The sequence below is a fragment of the Amborella trichopoda genome, chromosome 7, assembly GCF_054954075.1.
Source record: "Amborella trichopoda isolate Santa Cruz 75 chromosome 7, AtrichopodaSantaCruz75HAP2 v2.0, whole genome shotgun sequence".
NCBI lineage: Eukaryota > Viridiplantae > Streptophyta > Magnoliopsida > Amborellales > Amborellaceae > Amborella > Amborella trichopoda.
The window spans coordinates 302,679-323,006 of NC_142342.1; the positions used below are offsets into that span (position 1 = coordinate 302,679).

At 37.6% G+C, this 20,328-nt stretch overlaps 2 protein-coding genes across 9 annotated transcripts; one reads left to right on the forward strand and one right to left on the reverse strand.

Annotated features, from left to right (window-relative positions):
- Positions 1-3,014: 3,014 nt before the first annotated feature.
- Positions 3,015-11,866, forward strand: BGAL8 (beta-galactosidase 8). Of its 8 annotated transcripts, none has more exons than XM_088871921.1 (19): positions 3,015-3,924; positions 4,030-4,125; positions 4,255-4,367; positions 4,538-4,604; positions 4,715-4,807; positions 5,052-5,195; positions 5,281-5,402; positions 5,675-5,780; positions 5,903-5,990; positions 6,210-6,328; positions 7,117-7,281; positions 8,361-8,584; positions 8,692-8,801; positions 9,571-9,680; positions 9,902-10,012; positions 10,262-10,372; positions 10,548-10,759; positions 10,866-11,202; positions 11,400-11,866. In XM_088871921.1, the coding sequence occupies exons 8-19, from the start codon at positions 5,778-5,780 to the stop codon at positions 11,505-11,507; spliced, it is 1,698 nt and encodes a 565-aa protein (XP_088728047.1). In that variant the 5' UTR covers positions 3,015-3,924; positions 4,030-4,125; positions 4,255-4,367; positions 4,538-4,604; positions 4,715-4,807; positions 5,052-5,195; positions 5,281-5,402; positions 5,675-5,777; the 3' UTR covers positions 11,508-11,866. The 8 variants fall into 8 exon arrangements, 7 of the variants coding, with proteins under 7 accessions (XP_088728047.1, XP_006854486.1, XP_088728050.1 ...); XM_006854424.4 differs by having other exon boundaries at positions 5,281-5,369; XM_088871924.1 differs by having other exon boundaries at positions 5,281-5,369; positions 7,131-7,281.
- Positions 11,867-13,272: 1,406 nt separating this feature from the next.
- LOC18444252 (uncharacterized) lies at positions 13,273-15,493 on the reverse strand. Its single transcript, XM_006854425.3, has 2 exons — positions 14,682-15,493; positions 13,273-14,222 (listed from the first exon to the last, which is right to left on the reverse strand). Exons 1-2 carry the CDS (start codon positions 15,106-15,108, stop codon positions 13,510-13,512), a joined length of 1,140 nt encoding a protein of 379 aa, XP_006854487.2. The 5' UTR covers positions 15,109-15,493; the 3' UTR covers positions 13,273-13,509.
- Positions 15,494-20,328: the final 4,835 nt, after the last annotated feature.

Here is a 20,328-nt window from a genome sequence, read left to right on the forward strand (position 1 = left end):
ACCAGTGAATGATAGATCTCAGTCATCGTATGTTGCAGCATTAGATGGATGGATAGAAAATGATGTCATTGTATACAGTCCCTAATATCAGAAATAAATAAATAGGAAATTGAGGTGTGAATGTGATCAAGGGAAGGGTACAAAATGTCGTGTTGTTGTGAAGGCGTTGCCTGGTACCCACTCACAAATGGATTGGGTGCATGCTTTGAAGGCGACTCATGTCGTCGTTATATACAATTGGATGGTATAAAGTGGCGGTTGACTCGAATCCCTTATTACAAACAAATCCGTGGGCCCACTCCACCTCCATCTTTTCATACCAAACTCTATTTTCTTGCATGTACGTACTGAGGATATATGGTAATGCTCATTCGTCGTCATCATCATCATTATCATTATTGTTATTATTATTATTAAATCCAAGTAAAAGATATGGGTTTGGTTTGGTGAACTGGAATTGAGGTAAAAAATAGAAAACTTAAATGAGTGATTTAGTTATAAAAAATAAGAAATAAAGTTATGGTACAAGGAGATCACAACTATTATTGAATATTATATGTAAAATCAATAGGTAAAAGATGTGTCATTGACTAAGCATAAAGTCCAAAATAAAATTTCTTGAATATTTTGATATACTTCAATAATTTCACAATGAACAATTGAGAAATGCGACCTTATACAAAAAATGGAATGGTCTTGTAGCATACAGTCATTAACAAAATAAATCAATCAAAGCTGAAGAGAAATTGAATGAGAGAGATTTGGCGAAAAAACTAAGAAGTTAGTTCTATGCCAAATCTAGGTATAGTTTACAAGTTCTCTTAAAAAGAAAGGAAATCCTCCAAGGAGATTTCAGTTTATTCTTTGAAATATCATCCGAGGAACCTTGAAGATGACCCCATAATTTTCCGTTTGCGTTGATATGGTTGAGTGAGAGAGGAGGGTGGAGCAGCATTTTGCTTTGGTAAACGCCTTTCCTTTCCTTTCCTTTCCTTTGAGTATTAAAAATACTTGCCCCATAATGCACACAACTGCCCTAACGTAAAACTCATCCATCCTACTAATATTCATTAAGTATACATGAGGCCTATCCTTTATTATAAAATGTAATATGCACCTCTAAATCCTGCCTGAGGGAAGTTAGTAAAATTGATTATCTAGATTTCAACAAAATGGATTTGGACAAAAATATATTAAAGTAAGGTGCACCTTCAAATAGTATCGAAAGATGTTGTTTTAGTACCGAACATCTTTATGATAGCCTGAAAATTTGTTTTCATATCTAATTATACAATTTAAAGCTTAAAAAATAGTGTAGATTAAGTAGATAGTGGAAATCTTGAAAATTGAACAGCCTAGATAATGCATTACAGGATGCACTATTTCCAAAATTTGAATCCATTTCTTTTTTAATCCGCTTATCTCATGGTCGAGATGATTGGATTGGAGGGTTCTTTGGCATCAAAACAACTTCTTCTAGTAAATTTTTTAGGTGCGTCTTAATTTAAATGCTTAGAGCCTCGAACTTATATAAACTTTTTCCTGAGCTTCAAATGTTACAACGAGATTAAAACAAACTTTTGAATCATTATAAGAGTTTCAAGTATTGGAGTAAGAAATTCTAAGTTCACCGTTAGTGTATTCTAGAACAACTCATATATATTGGGTCAACATCTAATGTTTCCTTGGTTTGGTGGGAAGAAGAAGTATCGATCGTTATCAAATTAACTGCAATCTTTTTAGGATCCCATCAAAGGGCCCCGTGAACTAGATGAGAAGAGGTCTCTCTCTCTTGGTTTGATGACTCGCAAAAATCCAAGATCATATTTCTTCTTCCCCATGTAAAAATATTATTCCAAGATCATATGTCTTCTTCCTAATGCAAAAATATTATTCGGGGTGGCAAAGGACCCAGAGCGGATTCAAAAATAAAAATATATAAATTTAAATGTCATAACTAAAAATATCATTATATTCATTTAAATTTTAATTAAATATTATTAAAATAATAGATATTAAATGTTACTTATAATAATATTATTCGGGTCGGATCCACATGGATCTAGACTTGTACCCGAATAGTGTTTGGATCCAATATTTGGACCCAAACTCGGCCCGAAAGGTTTAAGTCTTGGACCCATACCCGTGCCAGGTCAGGTCTGGATGTTGGGTCCATGGTCAAGCGGGGCTCCATTGCCACCCCTACCAATGTTATAGAGGCTAAATTTGTCCCGTTCCCCCAAAAAATTATTAATGTTGTTTTATGAACGATAAATCCTAAATATAAAAAAATAAAACACAAAGCCACTTTGAGGGTTGTTTCTTTAATGGATTTATTTTTTATTTGAAAAATAAAATGTGGATTATTTATTGGATACAGTTTGTATAAGGCTTAGGTTTTATGAAAACAAAGAGTCACCTTGATTTTCGAAAAAGCATTTTGGGTATTGAAAATCTCTATGACGGTTCTAAAATTATTTTTTAACACTGATTATGAATTTTGAAACTCATAAAATAGTGTGCAGATATGTGAACCTTTGGTCATAGGGTGAAATCGACTATCTATAATGTACTACGATATACACAATATTTTTACGGTTCGAAATCCTTTTTTTTTTTTTTCGCAACCAAGGTGGAGATAACCAATTCGAAAGTTGGAACTACAACTTTGAGTGTGTGTGTGAGACTTTGATAGGATTGCAGCCCTATCTTCAAAACATTTTCCTTATTTATTTATACCCCAACAAACACTACGTACATATTAGGGAGATTCCCTATCCATGTTATCTCCCAAGAAAGAAGCAAAACCTCATATTTCTATGGCGTGGTTTTGTATTGGGGGCTTTTCATTTATATATTTATCTTAGTATTCCTAATATTATTACTATAATAATGTCAAGAAAAAAAAAAAAAAAAAAACTTTACGCGCCAAACAAGGTGGCGTTCCCAGGAAACCAACTGTGTTGCGTTGTTTGTATCTTCACTTTTATTCCCTCATTCAATCGTAATGCGGTGGGGGAAGAGACACAGCAGGAGTGAATGAGTGCTCTCTCTCTCTCTCTCTCTCTCTCTCTCTCTGCGTTCAAACCCTAACCCTAATGAAATGGAAAGAAAAAGTCAAACAAAAACGAAACGGTTGGCTACTTGGTTTGTAGTAGGGAGGATAGTGGGCCTGACCCAACTCCGTGACAAGAATGAAAGAAGATGCAGACGAATGCATCCTCTCCCCTCACCTTTTTTTATCTTTCCTCTCTCTCTCATGGGACTTCTCTGCTCTGCTCCTCCGTTTATTTCTCTCTCCTCCCTCCCCTCTCTCTCTTGTTCTTGTGCCTTATGATGATGCAAGTAAGTTGAGTTGGATTTTGGAATGGAATTGAGGTGGATTAGCTGATGGAGAAAGGCAATAATATGTAAATAGATGTTTGAACACACAATCATGCAAGAGAGAGATAATATTATAAGATAATGATTTAGAGGGGGAGTAAGAAGGCTACTCTACTTTCCCCACAAGTAAAATGTAAGAGGAAGAGGCACACAAACGCATCCAGGTAGTGTGTTCAGCTGTGTGTTGTGCAGTGCCAATGCCAGGGGAAGGAACAGCAAGTATATAAGTAAAAGAAAGAGATTCTTAACCCAAAATCCCACTCTTGTTGTTATTACAACGACGGAAATTGGAGAATGATGTTCACTATTCCTGCTATTATTATGACAGTGTTGGTGTTTTGTAACACCAAGAAGAATGGTGGCTTCTCCTTCTTCTTCTTCATCTCAATGTCATGGTTGGGCATGGCCATTATGGTGGTGCTGCTTTCTTCTTCGACAAGCGCAGCGGTGGTTAGTTATGACCACAGGGCCCTCCTCCTCGATTCTCAACGCCGACTTCTCATTTCGGGCTCCATACATTACCCACGCAGCACTCCAGAGGTTAAAACAACACCCCACACAGAGTCTCTTTTTTATATATTTCTTTTTCTCTTCGCTTTTTCACTTAACATGGCTGCTGCATGCTCTGCATACAAATAAGCACAGATGTGGGCGGACCTCATTCAGAAATCAAAGGAAGGGGGCCTCGACATCATCGAGACCTATGTTTTCTGGAACGTCCACGAACCAGTCCAGAATCAGGTTCGCGCTCCTCTCCCTCTCTCTCTCTCTCTCTGCTAATACAGAAGATAAGAGAGAACGTATTTATATATGTGATTCTTTAAGCCTCATCTTTCATTTTGTTATTAAAGGGGGTGGTGGTGTGTGCAGTACAACTTCGAAGGAAGGTATGATTTGGTAAAGTTTGTGAAGATGGTGCAGGCTGCTGGTCTTTATGTTCATCTTCGTATCGGTCCTTATGTTTGCGCAGAGTGGAACTACGGGTACGTTCCTCTCTATCAAATTCACAATCATTCTTTCCTTTCTTATTTACAGAGCCATCTCTCTGTGAACTATTGATGCTCCCACATTACATAAAATAATTCCTCCACAATATTTAAATTTTGTTGATTCATATGTGTTTACTACTTATTTTGTTATGAACGTTTTTTAGAGGATTCCCTCTGTGGTTGCATTTTATGCCCGGCATTAAGTTCAGAACGGATAACGAGCCTTTCGAGGTATCTCCCCTTTTACACACAAACAAATTACTTTCCTTTCTGAACATTTGACAAACGTTAGCCTCACACCTTGTAAACTGCTCTCCACCTATGTTGCTTTTATATTGCAGAGCGCAATGCAGAAGTTTACTGCAAAGGTGGTGGATATAATGAAGGAGGCTCAGCTTTTTGCCTCCCAAGGGGGACCTATCATTCTTGCTCAGGTTATCTTAACTTATCTTTTTTTCGTTGTTTTTGAACATTCCTTACCTCGTTCCCATTCAACTGCTGCTTTTCTATTTGGTATCCTTCCCCTCAATTCTTGAATCTAGATGATATATTAGAGGTCAAGAAAAAAAAAAACATTGGCTTTTCTTGGCTCGTACTAGATTAGCCACCCATAAAAGAGTGCAATGTATAAAGGGGGTCTTCAAACTTCTCCAATAATGGGTGGTTCTTGTTTTACAGATTGAGAATGAGTATGGCAACATTGATTCGGCCTATGGTTCGGCTGCCAAGTCATATATCAATTGGGCGGCATCTATGGCTACATCTTTAAATACTGGGGTACCATGGGTTATGTGCCAGCAACCTGATGCTCCTGATCCTATTGTGAGTGTTTTGCTTCTTTGTAGATATCAGAGGCAGTTTTACTGTGAAAAGCAGCAATTGATTCAAGATAGAATGTGCCTTGCAGATCAATACTTGCAACGGGTTTTACTGTGATCAGTTTACACCAAACTCTGCTAAGAAACCCAAGATGTGGACTGAGAATTGGAGTGGGTGGTAAGGCTTTGAAGAACATTTCATCTCCCTAGGGTAATTTTCATCAATCAAAAGGATCCTGGGATCATGATTTTCTTGATTTGCATATAATTGAAAAGATAATAAGATCATGGGCATACACCATCAGAAAAAAAAAAAGATCATGGGTATGACAACCTTAGTTGCACGGCCCAGTCAACTGGTATAATAGGAGAAGCTGGAGGATTCGGCTCCTGGTTTTCTTCATTCTTTCAGGAAAAACTGGATGCATCGATTAGTCTGTTGACGTGCCCCATTTGACTATGTTCTATATTGCAAATTCATAGGTTTCTGTCCTTTGGAGGAGCTGTACCTCACAGACCTGTAGAGGACCTTGCATTCGCTGTTGCACGGTTCTTTCAGAGAGGTGGCACTTTTCAGAATTATTACATGGTAATGCTCCTTTTTTTTTCTTTTTTCTTTTTTTATTTGTTTGTGTATATGTGTTTGTGGTGTTGGTACAAACCCCTGAATAAATATTTGAAATGGAAATGTGCATGTTGGGTGTCAAACAGTATCATGGTGGTACCAACTTTGGCCGTACTTCAGGGGGGCCTTTTATCGCCACTAGCTATGATTATGATGCTCCAATTGATGAATATGGTAGGTTACCCTCCAGAAAACATACAGTTCATAGTCATGAAAGCAAACAAAACAAAATGTTTGCATCCGTCTTGGAATGGTTGGGCTAGAATGATATGTTACCACTTCTACTACAAGTAATGTCTTTCTTTACTTATGTGGAGCTTATATTTGTTTATGCTGATAAAAACGTAAGCAGCAAGGCAAGTTTATAATAGAATATTTCCATGTCTGTTGTAGGACTTGTAAGACAGCCCAAGTGGGGCCACCTAAGAGATCTGCACAAGTCCATAAAGCTTTGTGAAGAAGTGTTGACTGGTACTGATCCAGTGCTTACTTCTCTTGGTCCAAACTTGGAGGTAAGCATTTCTGTTTCCATCTTTCGATTCCAAGACATGTATTGCTGATAATTATTTATATGGTGAAGCAAAGAATCTCACGCCATACAAGCTTGTTTGATTGTACATGGGAGAAATATTTTAAAGTCAAATTATTGATTCTTCAACTTTAAAACTAGTTGTTTTAAGGACTTCTTGAATAATTGAATTATGGCTATTTTGATGAAAGTGACAAAATTCACTATGATATGAAACGTCCAATTTTTTTTTATTTTTTTCGAGACCATGAATTTCTATCGTTTCTGATTTGGCCAAAATCCATCAATTTGAAACAGGGTTATTATACTTGAATTTATTGAAACAAAGTATCTTGAATTTCGTTATGGTACTCTAGAGAGAATTTTGGGGCATGAAATTCCCTTTTTTTCATAGTCACTTTTCTTATATAACATTGAATTTTACACATCTTAGTTTTTTTTTTGCCTTGGTACATCTTTCTGATTATTCATAAGTTTCTTTATGGTTTGATAGTAAATCGCATGCTAGCATCTAGCAGCATGTTAATCTGTTATCTGATAGAAATGTGGGAGTCCTGTGGATCTTCTATACATGTGTATAAATATGGGCTTTGGATTTGTCCTAGTTTGTTACAACCAGAAGTCATTGCAAATTTCTAAGAATATTATCATTGCTTCAATTTTGAACGTCAATAACACCCAGTCTGCTTGGTTGTTTACTGTCATTTATAGGTTCAGTCTGCTTTTGTGTCCTTCATTGCTTTCGCAATTATTTTTCTCTTCTTATTGTAGGCACATGTATACAGACTAGGATCAGGAAAATGCGCTGCTTTTCTTGCAAATGTGGGTACCCAGTCAGATGCAATGGTAACATTCAACGGCAACTCATATCATTTGCCTGCTTGGTCTGTGAGCATCCTTCCGGACTGCAAGAATGCGGTATTCAACACTGCTAAGGTTCGTTATTCAATGCTAAAATATGGACATGTACATCGAATCTCTAGAAATAGTTGTTTGCCGTATACTACCGAGTTAAAGTGTGTTCACTGTCTTTTTAATGTAGTACTCATGCATATAAGTTCTTAATGAGCACTACCACTTTATGAGCACTATCATAGAATAGATTAGGCTAAGAAGGCTCATTTCCAGGCTATCAGTTACATGGCCAGTAAGTCAATGGGAAGGAGGATTTTGTGATTGTGTGGGCCCTCTGGTGCAAATAGGAATCTCTAACTGAATGCATGCGCAACCTCACCCACACGAGAAAAAATTATCTGAGTGTAACAAAGTCCAAGTGCAACACCTAAAGGGGAGACTACTAAAAAGGGCAGCAAAGCCATGAAAAACATGAGAAAGGAGGACATTAAGGTCAGGGTGACCTTATTTATTCAGTTTCAAACGTGCCCAGATGCCTAAGCACATACACATCACACCACACACATAACTCCAAAACCATCCTGAGACAATAAATAACCAAAACATCCCTATACTATTTAAAAAGGACAAAAGATATAATTTTAGAAAACATCCCCATACTATTTTAAAAGGACAAAAGATATAATTCTAGAAAACAGCCCTATACTATTTAAAAAGGACAAAAGATATAATTTTAGAACTAAAATTTGATTTTTCTTGAGTGCTTTTTCCCTAAATAACTGGCCCCATCGGGACAGGCCGGTTGTGTGTTGGACCGGCCGGTCCACCAGTCCAACACTGGTTCAGTGGACCATCCTTTCCAGGGGGTTAGACCAAACCTCCAGTCCGATCTTAATTTCATATGTGTATACACACACACACATATATTTTTGTCTAACATTGATTGTAATCCATAGCCAGTTGCATTGATTGTAATTTTTTAACCCTGTTCCCCATCCACAGAAGATCAGTTCACATAGCAGTCCACTTTCTGTAGTGTATTTAATGAAAGCGTGGATGCAGTGTTTCTAATGCTAGCTTTATCTCAAAATGGAGGTGAATAGTCTTGAAATTAGTTAGTTTTGGAAGAAACCCTATCCATGAAGCATCTATTGCTGCAGATTACATCACAGGCCAATCATTTTGAGATGGAATGGCTAAAGCCAGCATTCAAGCTGCAAAGCTCGCAACAAGTAGGAGATTCTTTAAATGTGCTGCAGTCAGATTGGAGCTGGGTAATTGAACCTGTGGGTATTTCAATGAGTACTGCATTTACAAAATTGGGATTGCTAGAGCAGATAAATACAACTGCAGATGAGAGTGATTACTTATGGTATTCAATAAGGTGTGCGGATTTATTGCTTGATTCCGAACACAATTCACTTTTTATTTACTATAGTAGTGCTTCTTCTGTATCTGCTATGTAATAATGTCTTCATGGCCTTGTGACAGCATGGATGTTGACAAGGATGAACCATTCCTTTCTAATGGTAGTCAAGTGTCTCTTCATGTGTCATCACTGGGTCATGTCCTTCATGCCTTTATCAATGGGGAATTTGCAGGTATTGCTGTGAACATAGAAAATGGAAATGGAAAAACCGGGTGAAAATTGTTTTTAGTGGTGAAAATCAAATAGTTTCATCTTAGGGCAACATGCCCTGTTTCAGATACTATTGAGAATAGTGAGATGGAAACCAAGAAGCATCATTGCCTTGTAAGAAATTTTGACCAAATCATGTAGTTGCACCAGTTTTCCTTTGTTCGTTGGTAACTATAATTGCAACATTACTTTTAAAGGCTTTAATTATGAGGAAACATGATAGTGAAGATGATATTTCTACAATTTATCATGGATGAAGATATACAGTAATGCGTAAGCTGATGTTGAAAGCCATATTGAATTTCTGATTCCACACACCTCAAATTTGTTTTGATATTTTCTCTTTCCTACCTTCGCAGAGTGGCGCACGGCATAGTAATGTAAGCGATTATTTGTGGCCCTTGGCCATCAATAATGGCACCTCTTCACTAAGAGGCACTATAGACATGTTAGCTTAATAGGGTACCCTGTTCTGCTCCGATGAGCCATTTTCAAGTCATTTTATTACGGGCTATTCTTTGATGAGCACTTGCAATCTAATATGTATGTTCTACAGTAGTTACTTATTTCTTCACAAGGATTCACATAGAAGTTTCAATGGAATATAGTGTTTTATGTGAAATCTTTGTTGGGGTCTTCCATCTCTAGTGGTTTTCTAGGGCGTGCCTCTATAATAATGTCTTTGTTGCCTACACTTTTATTTCTTAATGCCTAAGTGATGCTTTTTGTAGGGCGTGCAATTGGGAACAATGGGAATGTAAAGGTCACAATGGATAAACCAATTACAATGAGAGCAGGACACAACACTATTGATCTTTTAAGTGTGACAGTAGGCCTGCAGGTCTGACTCTAAGCTTGTTTTGTCATAATATCTTCATGCTTGCTTGTTAAATCACTAAAAAAAAGAGAAAAAGAATCTTGCTTGTTAAGCTTCTTATTTTTATGGAAACTGACTCCTCAGAACTTCAGTGTCATTATTACTGGGCTAATTCTATTTTTACCTACATGCACTGCTCATGTATACTATCTGCTTAAAAGTAGAATTTTATATTTATTTTGTAGAACTATGGGGCATTCTTTGATACATCGGGTGCGGGAATCACTGGTCCAGTTACACTGAAAGGCTTCAAAAGTGGTACCGTGGATTTATCCTCAAAGCAGTGGACTTATCAGGTTGTTTATTTCTTTTTTTCCATTTTCTTTGGCTTTCATATGATATGATTAATGTTCTAGTTTAATATAATTTGTCTGCCTGTCAATGACGAGTTAAGCAGTATTTGAGCTCGTATAACATGTATGCTATCTGAACAAGAACTTTCTCCTGCATGATGCGAGGCTCCATATAATGATGAGAACATCTAATATTGTTACCTTTGGTTGTTCTTGTCATAATTTCATTACAGTTTGTATTTGCATTTGCAGATTGGATTGAAAGGTGAGCAGTCGAGCCTTTATGGAAGTGAAGGTACAAATGATGCTCCATGGGTTTCCGGCTCCGAACTACCCAAGAACCGACCTATGATATGGTACAAGGTACTACATGGGGAAATATGTCTCATTCCTATATAGTAATTTTTTTTAAAAATCACAAGCTTTATGGATGCACCTAATGGTTTCTGCCGACATGGCCCTGACACATCAATCTGGCCTTGGTTGAAGATAACAAATCGCATTGCTCCTCACATTTTTCTTTGTATGCTTGCTGCAGACAAACTTTGATGCACCAGATGGTAGTGACCCCGTTGCCCTCGACCTTACGGGGCTGGGAAAGGGTCAGGCTTGGGTGAATGGGCAGAGCATTGGACGCTATTGGCCAACTTATATTGCTCCTCAGAGTGGTTGCTCCGACACGTGCAATTATCAAGGAAGTTACACATCAAGCAAATGCCAGAGGAATTGTGGGAAGCCATCACAGACTTTGTAAGAGTGGAGCTTCTGCCCAAAAAAAATGCTTGGTTTTCATCGACTTGGCTCAAGCCCCATGTGCAAAGTAAATGATTCAAGATTTTTTTGCATTTATTTGAAGGTATCATGTGCCCCGAGCGTGGACTCAACCGAGTGGCAACACTCTAGTGTTGTTTGAGGAGATAGGTGGTGACCCAAATCAGATATCATTCGCAATGAGATCTTTTGGGAGCATGTGTGGGCATGTGTCAGAGTTGCATCCCGCCCCTGTGGATGCTTGGGATTCCCGCTCAGAAGCGAGGGCAATGTCGGGACCAGAGCTCCGTTTGGAATGCCCATCCCCAGGCCAGGTCATCTCGTCGATCAAGTTTGCCAGTTTTGGTACACCTCAAGGAGCATGCGGGAGTTTCAGACAGAGCAAATGCAGTAGTAACACTGCTCTATCTATTGTCCAAGAAGTAAGTTTTCTCGTTTTCTCGTTCCTAACCTTCTCACCTAGGGTTCTTTTCCTTTCTAATGGCAATAAAGGAAAATTTCAAAAAAAATAATAGTCTAATGATATTTAAAGGAATCGTGCTCGAGTCTGATTTAGTTGTTCATGATCAGAACACTACATACCAAAAATAAACAATGACTTTTAATTATTTTTCAACAGGCTTGTATTGGATTGAGGAATTGCTCTCTTAGTGTTTCAATCAAGAAATTTGGAGATCCATGCAAAGGGGTGACCAAGAGCTTAGCAATTGAAGCTGTCTGCAAATAAGCAGGTGGTCTATGTACGCAAAGTAATAAAGCAAGCTAAATTGCTTAGAAGTACTAATAAAAGTCAGACACTGTAAATTCTGACCTACTCGCCGCATAATAGTGATGGGGAATGCCCATGCTGTGGTGGAGAAAGTGTCTCATGTTGTAAATTCTGAGTTTCTATCGACCCACTTTCTTTCCTTCTTTAGTGAACCGTATCAGATATAAGCCACACAAACATTTATGGTGGTGGCCATGGTGATGCCTGGGCAAATGAGAATTTTTCTTGACACAGAGAAGGTAACCACCTAAATTCTTCTGGTTTCTATGATTACAAAAATAGCAAAGATGATGAATATCATTGGGAAATTTGTATTATATGTGCTGTGCAGACAATTTGCAACAAAATCGTGTCTACTCTTGAATAGAACCAGCCATCCAGATTATAAGAGAATAATAGAAATAGGAAGAGTCGCAGTAGGAGCTTATGTTGTCATCATGGATGCGGGAAGAGCATTGAGAGAGATGAATATCGGAAACATTCATCCCAGTTTGGAGAACTCTAGCTTCTTTCTTTTATTAAGACCATATGCATGAGACAAATGATTTCTCCTTTGATCATTTTAGTCCTTTAGGTTTCAGCTTAGTAGTAGACATCAGTTCTAGTGAGGGAGGTCAAAGGTTTGAACCATAGTTTTCAGGACCAAACTGAACTGTCGGTCTAACCAGTCAAACTATCGAGTGATGCCTTGTTCGATCTGGTTCAAGGTAAAAATCGGGTCTGGCCAAAACTAGTATTTGATTGGTTTGGCTAGTTCAATGGGCATATTTCGACTGAATCAACTCGACAAACAAAGTGGGTATTTTTTTCCTAATAGGTTACATATTTTGAAATTATTATTCATCATTTTTCTTAATATTTTTAAAATTTGATCAAGTCGATTCAGCCGGCAGTTTGAAGGGATCAAACCCCTCACCAGTTCGATGACCGGTCCGCTCTTGGTTTGAACCCATGAAGCCGGTCCGCTCTTGGTTTGAACCCATGAAGCCTATCCCGCAAACCCAAACAAGCAAAGCTAGCCTTTTTTTTGTTTTTCACTTCAGTTATTAAGGGCAACATTATATTATTTCTTCCCTCTTGTTTTTTCTCCCATGGCATAATGAGGAATCAAGGGGGATTCTCCTCTAGCTATATTTTGTTTTATGTTTGATGGAAAGTTTCTTGTTTTCTACGCAGAATGGAATCCATTACAATAGACTGGGCAAGAGTTCAGTAGACTTTACCGCATGTAAAGGGTTTACATACCAAATGCATGTGAACACTGATATCAGCTGAATGTCACCCTTGTTGAGCTATGACCAGGGTTGTCTTAACTCTGGTTGAAACTTTAGTCACGTTTGATGGACGGTACAGGCCGACCTTCACATGCATTTTGCATGTATAGCCTTCACTTAAGAGTCCACATTTATTTCCTTCTACTGGAAGAATCTGAGTTGTTGTGAAAAGTGAACTTAGCTCCGTCTCTCTTTCTCTCTTAAAAAAAAAAAAAAGTTCATCATCGTGGAAACTTTTTCCAAACTAATTGAGATGGGCTGTACGAATCTTGATCTGTCATTCTGTTTAATCTCTCCACACAAAAGTTACATAAGAAAAATGAACACATACTTCTAGCATGTTGTAGGCAAATGAACATATACTTCTAGCATATTGTAGATTCCAATCCTATCTAATTTGTAACAGTTAAAGAAGGTTGTAGATTCAAATCCTATCTAAATTGTAACAGTTAAGGAACACCTTGCCATTCAATTGATGAGAATACGTAGTGGTAATACATGGGCAGATATGTATATGTATTGCCTAGGGGAAGTAAGCAATCTAACCTGCCTTTATTCTAAGGAAGAATGTGAGTGAGAACTACAAGGAATCACAGAAGAGAAAGCCCACCTTGGGCATGAGCTTATGCAGCCAAATAGGAAGAAGGATGAAGAAGAACGAGAGGATGGAATGAAATGAAATGAAATCAAATGGAGGAGGTGGAAGCCGGGGGGTTGAACCGGCAGGAAGTGCATTGTGGGGAGAGGAGGGAGGGGGTTCGGTATCTGTCCTCCCCACCCATCATTGGCATTGCCACCCCTCTCTTCACCGGACTTGTGTACCCAGGCCGGTAAGTCTGGCCCAGCACACCCTCCACCCCGTCGGTCAGGTTCTTGAACCTGAACTGCATCTCAAGGTGCGCAAAGGCGTTGTCCTCTGGCAACCTGTAGTTGTGGACCCTCCTCTCCTCCTCTCCTATTGGTGCGACCCTCACGTCCATCTCGACCATCCTGCCAACTGCCACCCTCACAGCATTTGCCTCTGCTGTCCTTTCGGCCGTCACCTCTCCATCTGCTGAAACCCAATCTTCACCATCGGTGATGCTCACCACAGCTCCGTCCCACTCCATGACCAGAGCGTCGACGGAGTCATTCCATGCGGAGGTCGCAACAGGCTTGGCACGGAGGACAAAGGTATGGTCCTGGAAGAGGACGGCCAGGGCCTGGATCCATGTGAAATCGCGGGTCCTCCCCTGAGGCCTGCTGCCGATGAAGTGGGCATTGATTTGGAGTTGGGAGTCAGAGACGAGGGCAAAGTTTTCCCCCTTGCCCCCATGAAAGTAAAACATCACCCCATCTCCACCAATGAAGCGTGGGTCATAGCAAATTGCACCATACCCCTCGCAGTTGGGCTTCCTAACTGCACCACCACAGATATGTTAGTTATGAGGAATTGATTGGCATTCAAAATTGAGTTAAGTAAAACATCGATACATTCATCATTAGAGCCACACTTTCTCTCAAAAGATTGATTTATTTACCGACTTGGTTTGGGGGGCTTTATTATCATTTAGATGAAACTATGAGGACCTGAAGTTGTTGCCCTCCTGCTCTGTTGCGCTATCTAGGAATACCAACACGGAGGACAAACATAGACCTACACTACACTACTGTCCAGTATCAATAAACACGGACAACATAGACCTACACTACACTACTGTGCAGTATCAATAAATACGGAACACAGAGCCGGCCCGGCCCTCTTGTCCGGTGTTGTTATAGCAGGACCGAACCTCAACTTTAATAATAATAATAATAATAACCGCAACATAAATTGCTCGAGAATTATTTGGTGGGGAGTTTGATATGTCGTGCTTACATTTGCAGGTGGTCTCGCACTTGCTGCAGTCGATGAAGCAGCCCTTTACCTTCTTTGCCATCCTGGGTTTCCTCTTGCTGCACTGTGCTGGGCAGGTGAGGGTCCTCCTGAAGCACCGCCCCTGAGCCCTGCAAACTCCACCCTCTTGGCCGCTGGAGTTAGGAGGTATCTCCATGTAGTTTTGAGCAGGGTCCTTTGGGTTCGGCTTTGTAGGCTTCCCATTATTCCCAGTGTCTCCATTGTTGCCATTGCCATTGTCGCCATTGCCGTTGCCTTGCGCATGAGCCGCGGAGGCCAGTAGAGCCAAGGACAGGAGGAGCGTCAGCAGGCAACTTCTTCTCATGGCTGCTCGGCGTGGCACCATGTTACCCACCCGCAGAGAGAGAGAGAGAAGGGGTGCAAATGCATGGGGCGTTTGGGCAAGCATTTAAAGAGAGTGTGAAGGTGGAGGGAGTGGGGCATACTCATCATCATCCAGCTTGTAGCTTGTGCCATTAACGCTAACTATTATTATCATAAACTACTTTACTTCTTCCTAGATTTCTTCTTTTTTAAAATTAATAAGACCACTTCCTCTTCTCATCTATTCTACTCTCTCTCTCTACCCTTGTTTGTTTTTCACATCATCCATTCAACACCTTCTATTCTATGTCTAATACTATATGGATTAGAGAGAGATTTATTCTAATTCTAATACTATATTGATTAGAGAGAGAATTGAGGTGGAGTGGGGAATCTTCAGGAAGCACTTCCCTCAATGAGAGATGGTATTGATGAGAGAGAAAAAATAATGAAACAAAATTCTATCGAATAATAATCGCCTCACAAACCGTTTATATATAGCCGAAACTCTAGACCATCAAACTAGAGCCTACATCAAAAATTTCATTAGAAGAGGTTGTTTTGATGCCCAAATGTCCTCAAATTGACCATCTCAACATCAAGATGCATAGGCATGATAAAAAAATAGATTTCAAGTTTTAGAAATAGTGTATTTTGTAACACATTTTTTTATCTTCAATTTTCAATTTTCAAGATTTTCAAATTTCTAAGGAGATTGGATTTTTAGAGAGAGAAAGAGAGATTGGGATTTTAGATGGAGAAAGAGATATTGGTTTCTAGAGAGAAATAATGAGTTTTTAGAGAGAGTTAAGAGATTGGGTTTTTAGAGAGAGAAATATAATGAATTTTTAAAAAAAAAAGAGATATTGAGTTCTTAAAGAGATAAAGATATTGATTTCTAAAGAGAGAAAAATAACTTGGGTTTTTAAGGAGAGAAAGAGAGATTGAGTTTCTAGAGAGAAGGCTTTTAATTAGAGAAAGAGAGATTTGGTTTTTAGAGAGAGAAAATAGGTTTTAGAGAGAGAAAGAGATATTGAGTTTTTAGAGAGAGAGAATGGGTTTTAGAAAGAATAAAAGAGATTGAGTTTCTAGAGAGATAATGGGTTTTTAGAGAGAGATTAGTTTCTACATAGAGAATAAATTGATAGAGAGAGAAACAAAGATTGGGTGTTTAGAGAAAGAATGGATTTTTAAAGAGAAAAATAGATTGAAGTTTTAGAGAGAGAATGAATTTTTAGATAGAGAAAGATATCATCATCATCATTTTCTTTTTTTTTAATTAATTGAGGTTGGTTACATGAACCCTAATTCTCCACTCTACCCTATTAAAAGCCATATTTTAGTGAAACCATAACTCCCCATACCTTTTATAAAAAGAGGGTGGGTTTTTAGAGAGCGAAAGAAAGATTGGATTTCTATAGTAAGAGGATGGGTTTTTAGATAGAGAGATTGGTTTTCTAGAGATATAATAGTTTTTAGAGGGAGAGAAATAGATTGGTTGTTTAGAGAGAGAGAAAGAGAGAATAGGTTTTTATAAAGAAAAAGAGATATTCGGTTTCTAAAGAGAGAGAATATGTTTTAGAGAATGATGGGCTTTTAGATAGAGAGATTGGGTTTCTAGAGATAATAGATTTTAAGAGAATGATGGGCTTTTAGATAGAGAGATTGGGTTTCTAGAGATAATAGTTTTTAGAGAGAGAGAAAGAGAATGGGTTTTTAGAAAAAAAAAAAATATTGGGTTTTTAGAGAGAGAATGTGTTTTAGAGAGAGAAAGAGAGATTAGGTTCAAAGAGAGATGAGTTTCTAGAGAGAGAATTGGTTTTTAGAGAGAGATTAGGTTTGTAGAAAGAATATGTTTTTAGAGAGAGAATAGAGATTTGATTACTAGAGCGAGAGAATAGATTTTTAGATAATGGGTTTTTAGAAGGAGAATTAGAGATTGAGTTGCTAGAGAGAATTGATTTTTGAGAGAAAGACTGTCTTTTTAGAGAGGAAATAGGTTTTAGAGAGAGTGAAATGGATTTTTAGAGAGAAAAAAAAAAAATGGGATTTTAGAAAGAGAAAGAGAGATTGGGTTCTCAAAGAGAGAATCAATTTTTAGAGAGAGAATGAATTTTTAGAGACATAAAAAGATACTGAAATTTTAGAGATTGGATTTCTAGAGAGATAATGGGTTTTTAGAGAGATAAAATGATAATGAAATTTTAGAGATTGGATTTCTAGAGAGATAATGGGTTTTTAGAGAGAGATTGGGTTTCTAAAAAAAGAATGGTTTTTTAGAGATAAAGATAGATTGGGTTTTTAGTGAGAGAAAGAGATAATGGGTTTTTAGAAAGAAAAAGAGATATTGGGTTTCTAGAGAGAGCGAATAGGTTTTTAGAGAGAGAAAGATAATGGATTTTTAGACAGGGCAAGAAAGATTGGGTTTCTAGATAGAGAGAATAGGTGTTTAAATAGAGAAAAAGATTGGGTTTCTAGAGAGAGATGATGGGTTATTGTGAGAACGATTAGATTTTTAGAGAGAGAAAGCGAGATTGGATTTCTAGATAGAGAATAGCTAACATTCCAGATTCCTGGAAGGAAGATTCGGAAATAGTTTACCAAACCAAAGAAAACAATTTCATAAGAAATTTAGATAGCATTACCAAACATGTGATTCCTATTTCAAGCGAACCAAAGATGCCCTAATTGTTGAGGGCTTCACTCAGCCTTAGACAAACCATACCCATGATAGAAGAATATGTTACAATTATGAAAGTAGTCATTTGAGAAATTGTAAGGAAGAGTGAACAAAAACCATGAAGACTCTCTCCCTCCACGCCACTCCGTTACGTTAAGTTGATAGCAAGAGCGCCCCACGTGCTCTTTCACACGCTTCCTCCCCTCCTACTTCACTCATTGACCTCACACCCTCACTCTCCAGTTGTATAGGTCTCTCCTCTCAAGTTGTTATCATACATCTTCTAAATCAAGCAAGTCAGAGTTTGAAAATACGAGAAAAACAGCAATATTTACTTTTAAGTAGGGATTGTATAGTATAGAACACTTTTGTTATAAAGAGGTAACAATTATTAATATTTAATCGACTGAAGAATATCACAATATTCGAGAAATTTTATTTTGATCTTAGCTCAATCAATAACACATTCCGACCTAATTCCACATTGAAAAAGCAATGATGAATGTAAACTCTTTATACCTTTATACGAACAGTAAATGTTACATTTCCTTTTAAATAACACAAGCGATAATAGTTTAAAAATATTAGGTAAAAGGGAAAAGTCTAAATGTTCCTATTCAAATAAGCTCCCCTTCCAAAAATCCATATTAGATAGGAAGATTGACCTTTAGATGCGCTTTAGATCCATGATTTAGAGCTCAAAAAAAGGTCTAAGTGTGGTTATTTGCAAATAATTCAAATAAATGGTGATGAACGGTCCTAAAATGAAGCATTTAAGGTTAAAATTCCTTTTTTTTTAGATTTATGATCATAGTAGTCGAGAATAATTGGTGTCTTAAAATGGAAAAAATGGGTGTACATCACCCACCAAAAACATTATAGTGGCTATGTCATACTCCAAATCATATTTATCAAGATAATACCTTATTGGCTCATTTAATTGCTCGGCCTGCCACCTTATGTCTAAGTTGGTCTGGTCCAAAAAAAAATTTGATTTGATAAAAAATCAGTCAAAACCCAATGTTTGACCAATTTTGACTAAATATATTATTTAATTTTGACTTATTATATTCAAAAAACAAAATAAAGTATTTTTTAAAAATATATTTCATATTTTAAAATTATTATTATTATTTTTAAAAAAATTCCCAGCTAGTTTGACCGACCATTTTGATTGAGCTTTCGTGCATAAGTCATAACACCACTCCAAGCCACCAAAATTTGGTGTTACTACATTTTGTCTTTTTAGGGTATGTCATTTTGACTTTTTTTTGGGTATGCCTCACATTCCAGTTACGTAATGGATCGAGCCGGGCGTGGACCATCCACTCATATGGGCTGATCGATACTTCAACATTCTTAACATTGCTTTCAAGACACTCTTAAAATTAAAATACAAGAGAAAAAAAGGGCACCCTGAAATCCAGGCTTTCAGCTAGGATTCAAACAAAGAGGTCTAGGCTCACAACCAAAACCTTGCAGTTTTTTAGTCCCAATTGAATAGAAATATCAAAATAGTGGCAAAACTTTCCTTTAATTTGCATGAAGCTCTCCTTTTTTATTCTTATTATTATTAATTAAAACCCTAATGAGTTTTGAATGGGAGAAATACAAAGCAATTGAGAATCAATTATTAAAGGTGGTTATTATGTGTTGTTTCTGCATCAGGTCCTCGAGGCCAGTTACGAGGTTATTAGCTGTACTAGTAAAGTGGCGTAAAAGGCACACAATTATATAAGATCTAGAAAAGGGAATTGGAGGCCCTCTTCTTTTTCTTTTTTTTTTGGGTAAATAAGAGGAGGCCCTCTTTCTTTTTTTTTTTCTTTTTGGGTAAATAAGAGGAGGCCCTCTTTATTCTACCCTGTTGGGTGGTTTTCGAATGGCAAGAAAAATAAAATAAAAGGGAAGTGGTCAGGACTGCTAAATCCTATGTCCAACTCCCATATAACCAAAATGCATAAGGATATTCCCTACTCAGAAGGCCACATTGGGATGTGTTTGAACCCAATAGCATAAACGACCCATTCGGTTCAAAACCCAAACAACCTTTTTTTTAGACATAGGAAGAATCTATGGAATTATTGTATAGTTACTTTAATTCGTTTGTCATTAATGCTCATAAGCCCATAAAATGATTTTCTTAAACAAACGAATGGCATCCAAAGAAGTAAGAGCCCCTCATGAATCCATTCAATAACAAAATAAAAAATAAAAATAAAAATAAAAATATACAACGAGACCATTGGATGTGAAGTTGGGTGGCTGCATTTATTTTATTGACCAAACTCAAATTTCAAAAAAAAAATTTCTTGAACTTTGTGATGCACCTAAACTATCAGATTTCAAATCGGATGGTTATAAGTAATTGTGACCTTGTACCAAAGATAAATAATCTCATTGTATACAATCTCAAAAGAAATTCCAAAAGCGCCACTTACCAATCCGATATGTGATATAAAGGAACACTTTTCAAGAGGCCAAACACAAACTTTGGATGGAAGGAAGCGCTGCATATCATACCTAAAGGTTTTAAATTTTATCACGGGCACCGCGCTGGTTTTAGTTCATTGAAATTATGCTATGCTCCTAAAATATACCAATGGCAAAGTGAAGAATAACATCAAA